This window comes from Neovison vison, chromosome 1, assembly GCF_020171115.1.
Source record: "Neovison vison isolate M4711 chromosome 1, ASM_NN_V1, whole genome shotgun sequence".
Lineage (NCBI taxonomy): Eukaryota > Metazoa > Chordata > Mammalia > Carnivora > Mustelidae > Neogale > Neogale vison.
Genome location: NC_058091.1, coordinates 119,828,012 through 119,837,511, shown reverse-complemented (window position 1 = coordinate 119,837,511; position 9,500 = coordinate 119,828,012). Strand labels below are relative to the sequence as shown.

Below are 9,500 nucleotides of genomic sequence, written 5' to 3'. Positions count from 1 at the left end.
GTGCAATCTCTTATCTCAGGGAAGCCTCATCTCTGCCTTTTTTTTTTTTTTTTTTTTTTGTCCTTAATTGGCTCCACACCTATCATAGAGCCCTGCATGGGGCTTAAATTACCAACCCTGAGATTAAGACCTGAGCTTCAATCAAGAGCCAGATGCATAACCCACTGAGCCATTCAGGAGCCCACAGATCTGCTCTGAAGACATTACAGCTGGTTGGTTCTGACTCATCCAGATTATCCAGGAAGATCTCTCTTTCCTGATCAACTGATTATGAACTGTAATCACATCTCCAGAATATTTTCAGAGCCACACCCCATTAATATTTGATTGATTAACTGAGGGCTAGAGCCTAACCAACACATAAAACTGACAGTTTAACTACTATAGGGTTTGGGCTTGTGTTAGGTGATTTTTTTTTAATTTTTATTTATTTATTTGACAGAGAGAAATCACAAGTAGGCAGAGAGGCAGGCAGAGAGAGAGGAGGAAGCAGGCTTCCTGCGGAGCAGAGAGTCCGATGTGGGGCTTGATCCCAGGACCCTGAGATCATGACCTGAGCCGAAGGCAGAGGCTTAACCCACTGAGCCACCCAGGTGCCCCGTGTTAGGTGATTTTGAGGAGGATTTAAGAGAGAGGGTATTTGCTCTTAGTTGGATTGTCAGGAGGTAGATGGTGGGATGGAATATTTCTACAGTTGGGCATCTTAATAAATCTTACCTAGAATAAGGAAGACCAGGCTGAGGCTAAAGCTCTAACTGGTAATGAAGCAGAAGCAATCGTATCATCTAGGAAAGAGGGAGGCTTGGTCATTTTTGTGGCTTTGACAATCTTTGTGTTTTGTCTGTGTTCAGGCATGATTACTGAGTGGCCTTGTCCTCTGTCTTGATCCGTCATGGTCACTGAGTGGCTGTCTGACACTGCTGTCCTATGACATTGTTTATGTTCACCAGGAAAACACCAGAGCCTGGCTGTGAGTTGCAGACCAGCTCCTGGCAACACCAAGACCGGCTTAATAGTACCAGGTGGCTGCTAGATGCCAGGGCTTTTCCTGTCCCACTCTTCCTACAGTCTCTGTCATCATGAGGTATGACAGTGTGCCGAGAAACAGAAGGCCATCTAACAGGGAAAGAGTTATTGATTCTGAGTGGAATCACCCATTAACCGGTGGCTTCCAAAACACACATAAAATCAATTCTTCTGAAAATAAAATTAATAATAATAATAATAAGTCTCCCTCTAATGACTGCCTTTGACATTAGCTCAATTTCTAGCCCCTTACAAATATCTGTAATATGTGGCAAGATAAAGAATATGAAAATATTCAGGAGGTTCTCAGAAGGAAACCAATTTCTAAATCATAGCAATTCTCAATCTGCCCTCAACATTTTATTTACATTGTTATTGTAAAAAAACTTAAAAACTAAAAATCATACAATGAGGCAGCCCAAGCTGTCTTTTATGTAATCAGTGTCCCCAGATTGCCCTTAAATGTGTATAGACAGCAGTAAAACACAGAGCACAGAGAATATTCCAGGCAGGGGAAAATTGAGGTGAAAGATGATGCAATTACTATAGACAGCATTCATGAATTTATGATTTCTTCTATTGTCCCAGGTGTAAATATGAGGCTTTTGAGAACAAAAGAAGAACTTAAATCAATTAGATTTACATAAGTAGAAAAGCAAAGGTATTCCTTGGCCATCAGCAGCAGAAATACCCTAGGTAGGTAAATCAAAATTTGGAAAATTGTACATGCACCATGGAAGCAAAAAAGAAAGACAATCCATTTTCAGAGGTCAGGAAAAAGGGAGGAGTTACAGATTGCCATGGAGGGAATCAATTATTGGAGAATTTTTGGAGATTGTAACCCAGAAAAGCCTGAAGAATACCATATTAGTGATGATATCTACACATGAAGCTACTCAGAAATTCCACCCCTCTCACCACCAACAAGTACACACACACATAAGAAGATTCTGATTTAAGACCCTCCCTCCTTTCCTAGAGAATATTCCCAGGAGGCTACATCAGAACAAGGGGATTTCCCAAACCCTTCTTGGCTCTTAGTACAAGCTCTTCAACTAGCAACAGAAGTGTCATCAGAGGGGATTTTTCTGATTGGCCAGAACCTAACCTGGCAGGGTTTGGTTTGTTGTCTTTAGATTCCCTTATCAGTTGGGTCCTTACCGCTGCTCTGCAACTCAGAAGGACCACTGAGGAGACCACATTGAGAAAAGGATGACCCTAAGCAGAGTTCTGATTCTGGGGACTCTTGCCCTGACCACCATAATGAGCCCTGGTGGCAGTGAAGACATTGTGGGTGAGTGCACAGCTGAGGGATGTGGGGACTAGACTTGCGAAAAAGTTGGAAGGGGGAAAAATGGAGATTGGCATAGAAATAGCAGAGGCTCCTCAAAGGTGTTCTCAATATTAAACAGATCTAAAAATTATGGTCACTCCTCCTTCAGGGAACTAGAGACCCAACCCACTCTCTCTGCTACCTGTGCTGTTGCAGATTTCATCCTTTCTAATATCAGATCCAGTGAATATAGCCTGCAGGGCTCAATAACATTCATTTATGGTTGCCTCAGAGATTAAAGATGTTTCCACGAGTGGATGTTTTGTTACTAAAAATTCATGAACTATTGCTCTCAAATGTTTCTAAACAACATTTTGAAGCTTTTTATGTTTCTTTAAAAAAAAAAGAAAATATTTTATTTACTTATTTGACAGGAAAATAGACAGCAAGAGAGGGCAAGTGGGAGAGGGAGAAGCAGGCTTCCTGATGAACAGGGAGTTGGATGTGGGGCTGGATCCCAGGACCTTGAGATCATGACCTGAGCCAAAGGAATGCTTAATGACTGAGCCACTGAGGCACCCCAGCTTTTTATATGTTTCTTCTGTAGTCTCACTTTGGGTAAAGAGTTCCGTGAATTATGTATATACTATGTAGATATAAAGAAGTGTGTCCTCTTCTTTGTCTCAGATTTACACATTTTCATGCCAGGAACTGGCATGGGGGCAGTGACTAAACAAGCCCAGCTGAATACCTTTAGACCAGTCTACCACATGACCTCATATATGTCACTTCACAAATAATCAAATCAAATATGTATTTAGAAATGCTTTTCCAATGATGAAGACATAGAAATGTCAATGATCCCTCTTGTTTCTTAATTGTTACTATTACAGGTGTGGCTTAATAATTTTTTAAATTTTAATTCCAGGATACTTAACATACAGGGTTATTTTACTTTTGGTTGTACAGTATAGTGACTCATCATTCTATACCTTACTCGGTGCTCACCTAGATAAGTGTACTTTTAATCCCTTTCACCTGTTTGTTTGTTTTTTAAAAGATTTTATTTATTTTACAGAGATACAGCGAGAGAGGGAACACAAGCAAGGGGAGTGGGAGAGGGAGAAGCAGGTTTCCCACTGAGCAGGGAACCCAATGTGGGCCTCGATGTGGGGCTTGATCCCAGGACTCTGGGATCATGACCTGAACCAAAGCAGATGCTTAATGACTGAGCCACCAGGCGCCCCTCCTTTTTTAACTGCCCCCCACACCTAAACTCTGGTAACCATCAGTTTTTTCCCTAAAGTTAAGACTCTGTTATTCTTTTTATTTACCTTTTTACTTGTTCATTAGTTTTGTTTCTTAAATTCCACATATGAATGAAATTATATGATATTTATCTTTCTCTGATTATTTCACTTAGCATTACACTCTCTAGCTCCTACCATATTGTAGCAAATGGCAAAATTTCAGTATTTATATAGCTGAACAATATATATATATATACCAAATCTTCTTTATCCATTTATCTATCCATTGATCCAAATATCTATCAATGGACACATGGGCTGCTTCCATAATTATGGAATTATGGAATTCTGTACTTTCCAAACTAGAGAATATCTTTATTTTTATTTTAAAATTGAGAACTTTATGATGAACTTAAATTATTTTATTAAAAATTAAAATAATATAATATAAATAATAAATATAATATAATATAAAAATTAAAATGCATTGTTCTCAAATTGTCAATTCAAATGACATGTCTTGCTTTCTAGCTAATGGAGATCCTTAAAAGGAAAACAAAGCAAACACACATTAATTATTTAATCCCTCCAGCCCCCTGCCTTTATTGCCTACCTCTTCCCACCCTCTCTTCAGCCATTCCTTTATAATCTTTTGCTTCCAGAGTCTATTCCTGGTCCTTTTTATTGTTGTTTAATGACATGAAGAATGGTTTTGGAAAAACAAAAGTAGAAAAACTAAATAGTTAAGAGGGGATGTGAAATGGGGTATACTCTAATTTTCACCAACTTTGCTAACCATGACTACTCCCATTCTAATTTTCATTTGGTGGTGGAAGTTTCACTTGTTTCTCCAGAGAATGTCCAATTCCTTTTTTCAGCATCACACCAGAGCACCCTAGTCAGACTCATCTTATCCATTAGGTAAGCACAGTACCAAGCACATCACCAAGGGTGATGCTCATAGAGCACCATGAAAATGTTTTAATTTCTTTTAAAGTAAGAAGAAAAAAAATGAACTTTTAGAGTAGAAGAAAATATTTTAATTTTTAATATAACCTGTATTATATTTGTTTTTGTACTGATACAGTCACAAATACGATTCTTAATATTTTTATGAAAAAATGGTCCCATGAAAGGAATAGCACTTAGGCTCACAAGTCATAATACAGCCTTGGTCACTGCTGCTTCTATCCTCCATATGGTCCACCTTTATGCCTCCCAGCTTTGACTCCCCCAATTTCTATGATCCTTGAGAACAGCAAATGACATTCAATACACACTTTTCAGCACACATAGAGATAAATTTTGGGGATTCAATGATGAAAAGACATGTTATCTGTCCCTTGGTGCAGGAGCAAGTTGAAAATATAAAAGTTGCTTCTAGTTGGCCCCATAATGTGATATTCATCAACAGTTGGCTACCCAGGACAAGTACCAGATGAAAACAACAGTTGCATATATTCATGTTTGGAAAACAGTCAAGGATAAAAGATAGAGTTTATAAAGGGTTTGTTGAGGTCCTTTTAAATAATCAACCAAGTGGACCATACTTGGCAGGGAAGAGAGTGAGTTGGATGAGGTATAGAAAAATTGGGGAGCAAGACACTGGGATGGAGGTGCTGGAGGGTATAATGTGGTCAAAAACATGTTCAGTGAGAGAACTTAGCTAAAATGTTGGTAAGCAAGAGGAAACTTAAGGGAAAAAATGGAGATATCCAGGAAATCTGTAAAGATAACTTTGTTTCAAGGAGAAAGGCCCCTGCAAAGACCAAGGAACATGAAGGAATAATATACTTTGGTCTGACTGGGTAGCTGAGGTATTTGCAGAGGAAGTGGGACCATAAGACTGCTGCGGTTCCCTTCCAGGACTCACCACAGCTTCCTGTCTTTGTTCCTGTACTTATGCAACTCTCTCACCAGCAATAAGCTCCTTGATCCCTCCTCCTCATGATGTCTGACATCCCAATGATGTTCAGTAAATGAGGAAGAACATAAAGAGGAAGTGATTTTAAAACAAACAAACAAACAAAAACACACATGTATTTCTTCACAAAATTGTCCAGGTAGGCTCATTGGATAGAATCCTACTGCTGCCATTCTACTTGGGTGTCCTCACACAAGTACATTATCCATTTGAGAAAAAGGGCCATAGTTTACCTGGAGCTCTCAATAGACAGAAATGTTGCATCAGAATAAGGGGAGAGGTTTAGTAACATCCTCTAAGCCGTGGTGGGGAAGAGCAGTGCGGTGTGACAGAAATCTAAAATCCAATATAGCTTTCATTTTGTATCTCTTGATAAAATCAAGTGCTCTCCTCTAAGGATTACTACTGTTAACAAAACAGAGACCTTAGGAGCATTGTTTATTTTTTATATACTTTGTAGTATTGTCACTGACCTTGTCATACTCTCATATCCTACAATATTTAGAAGAAACTCTTGTAAAACAATACGGTCCTGCGTGCTCTTCTTGGAAAGACAAGAAGAAGGAAGACGAGGAGGAAGGAGAGAAGGAAGGAAGGAAGGAAGGAAGGCCTGTGTAGAAAATGTTCTGTTCTGAACCAGTCCTGAGGGGAAGAGGAATCCAAATGTATTTGTTATTAACTGATGAAAGAATTAAGTAAGAGATAAAACTTATGAAGCAGAGGGAGGTAAACTCAATCTCTGAGAAAGGAAGCTAAGAACATGATGATTTGTTCATTCCTTTTTTAATTTCACTATGTTTAACGTAAATGGCACACCTGGGTGTGCCAGAGGCTAAGCTAACCACACAGGGAATAGCAGTAACAAGGCTGTTGAAATTCTGTCCTCATGGAGCCTCATGACAGTGGAAAATCAGCTGTATTCTAACTGTACATCTACCAACCCTGAGGGAAAGGGAGCAGAAAAATTTGCCTAAAGACTGTGCCAAAGGGGGCGCACAGGTGGCGCAGTCCCTTGAAAGACTGAATCTTGTTCAGGTCATGATCTCACAGGTCTTGAGACACAGCCTGGCATGGGGCTCTGTGCTCAGTGTGGAGTCTGCTGGAGACTCTCTCCCTTTGCCCCTTCCCCGACTTGTACTCTCTCTCAAAAACACAAATAAATCTTGAAAGAAAAAAAAAACACACAGTACCAAAGACAAAGCCCACAATATTTGAAAACCAGTTTAGTTTCTTCTGTCACTCAATTTAATAAGGTTCTTTCTCCCTCTGTTTTTTTCTTGCTCGTCACTATCTCATCAGCTGACCATGTTGGTTCCTATAACATAGACGTCTACCAGTCCTATGGTCCCTCTGGCCAGTCCACTCAAGAATTTGATGGAGATGAGGAATTCTATGTGGACTTGGAGAAGAAGGAAACTGTCTGGCGGCTGCCTGTGTTTAGTACATTTGCAAGTTTTGACCCACAAGGTTCACTGAGAAACTTGGCAATAGCAAAACAAAACTTGAACATCCTGACTAAACGGTCCAACTATACCGCTGCTACCAATGGTAAGGGTCCACCACTCTGCCTCTCTTTACTGAATTTATCCCTACATATCAGGTCTCATTCCCTTCTTCCCTATGATAGATACCCTTGACTGCTTTCCAAGGATCTCTCCCCAGATTTCTCATAATAATTACCGAACACTCATTCTCTGCCATCTCAGAGCTGAAATATTGTCATGTTATACAAGGACCCTAACTCCCATACCGTGTTCCTTGAACCCCTCAAAGAGAAGTCCTGTAGATCTGCCACTTTAATAAGCACATCCACAGGGGGAAGGGCATGAGCATAAAGTACAGGCAGTGTGTAGATAACATTTCCCAAGCAGAAGGTAAGTAATAACTCTTCTGCCATCGGATAGGGAACTGTTGGTAGACGGGCTCTTGCAGGACACGGTGCAGAACCTCAGGGCAGAGCTCTTTGCAATTCATATCAGTGCTGCTTCCTTACCACAGAGGTTCCTGAGGTGACAGTGTTTCCCAAGTCTCCTGTGAGTCTGGGTCAGCCCAACACCCTCATCTGTCTTGTGGACAACATCTTTCCTCCTGTGATCAATGTCACGTGGTTGAAGAACAGGCACTCAGTCACAGAAGGTGTTTCTGAAACCAGATTCATCGCCAGGAAGGATCATTCTTTCCTAAAGTTCAGTTACCTCACCTTCCTCCCTTCTGCTGATGATATTTATGACTGCAAGGTGGAGCACTGGGGCCTGGATGAACCACTTCTGAAACACTGGGGTATGTATGAATTCCACCCCCTTGGCACCTTCTTTCTCTATCAGGTTCAGAATATCCTGCCTTTGAGTCTGTGAATCTCATGTTTTCCACACTTCAAAGGTTTCAAATAATAGACTTTACCCTCTACCTTAACCATAGTGCCCTGAGTCCTCCTAGAACAAAAACCATCCCTCCCGCTCCACCCCACACACTCTGTCTTCTGATATCCACAACCTCATTTTCACAGAACCTGAAATTCCAGCCCCTATGTCAGAGCTGACAGAGACAGTGGTCTGTGCCCTGGGGTTGTCTGTGGGCCTTGTGGGCATTGTGGTGGGCACCGTCTTCATTATCCAAGGCCTGCGCTCAAGTGGTGCTTCCAGACATCAAGGACCCTTGTGAGCCGCACCCTAGGAAGGAAGGTAAGCGTTCGGATTTGTCAGAGCTGAGAGCTGGAGACACAGCACAGGAGGAAGGAAACTGGGAGGAATTTGTGGACACAGATACGGTTGAAAGGTTGTAGGAGTCTGGGGGAGGGCATGATGACAGCACAGGAGCCCCCAGGGATCAACCATGTCATGTCTGTCCTATTGTAGGAGCACCGCATGCCCACTGACCAGAGCAGAAGAGTGGACTTGATAGGTGACCTAGCACTATTGCCTGGCTGAGTTCGTCATATTCCTTCTCTGTCCAACGTTACCCCTCTCACCTCTTCTCTAGGATTTAAGGTCCAGCTACATCCTCTGAGAGCTCACATATCCTTTGGAATTCTGCACCTTGAATGGCTGATTTTTTTTTTCTTTTCTCAGTTTTTACTTACTGTGAGATCTCTGGGATATTCCACCCAGTTACCTGATTCTTTGTAACCCTGATCCAGAACTCCCATGGAAATAATAAATTTCCCTTTATGAAGTCTTCTAATAAAATTTTCCTTTCTTTCATCTCAGAACTGACTAGTACTCTGGTCCCTTATGCTTATTGCCACTTATTCTCATTTTCCATATTATGTTTCATGTCCAGTAACAGAGGAGCAAGCAAATATAGACTAATAATATCTTGATATTTTAGCTGATGTTAATATTTCTTTCTTCTTATTCCCACACTAGGACATTACCACTCCCCCTAATTCAGACATTAGTGAAAGTAATCTAAGCCCTTTGTCTTTGCTATAGATTTGGTATAGAAGAAATGCAAAAATGAAGAAATAAGTTCCTACTCATTTTAGTACTTTATTACAAAGTTAAGATGGAGAAGTAAGTTAGGATAAAGGAATTTTGAATTTCAAATATACTGAAAGTCAAAATTGTTTTCCAAAACTTCAAAATTTCAATTCGTAAAGAATGAATGGCAATAGGAGAAGCTTTCCTCTCCTTTCCTCACCCATGAGAAGATAAGAATTCTTTAGGCAGGAAAAGAAATGGATGTCAGTTAGGAGAGCATTAGAATAAGACCATAAGGTGAATATGTTAGAAGAACCAAATTTGGGTATGGGGTATGTGTGTGAGAGTATGTGTTATGTAATACAAGGGTTATATTGAATCACATGAATGGTGTTCCAAGAATACATAAATGCTGACCTACTCAGACCTCTTCCCAATGAAATACTGAGGAAAACAAATTTAATGGAAGTTGTGTTTTATTAAGGGAATTCATTCATAAAGTCTTCATGTAATTTTAAAATGAAATTAATTCTAAAATGAGCAATCATTTCATTTTATCAGCTAAAAGTTAAAGTGAAGATAACCAAGTTATATTACTGTACATAAAA

General features: G+C 40.2%; 1 protein-coding gene across 1 annotated transcript; it reads left to right on the top strand.

The window, feature by feature from the left end:
* The first annotated feature begins 2,161 nt into the window (after nucleotides 1-2,161).
* Nucleotides 2,162-8,678, top strand: LOC122911244 (SLA class II histocompatibility antigen, DQ haplotype D alpha chain-like). Its single transcript, XM_044255740.1, has 5 exons — nucleotides 2,162-2,320; nucleotides 6,773-7,021; nucleotides 7,472-7,753; nucleotides 7,980-8,154; nucleotides 8,329-8,678. Exons 1-4 carry the CDS (start codon nucleotides 2,239-2,241, stop codon nucleotides 8,132-8,134), a joined length of 768 nt encoding a protein of 255 aa, XP_044111675.1. The 5' UTR covers nucleotides 2,162-2,238; the 3' UTR covers nucleotides 8,135-8,154; nucleotides 8,329-8,678.
* Nucleotides 8,679-9,500: the final 822 nt, after the last annotated feature.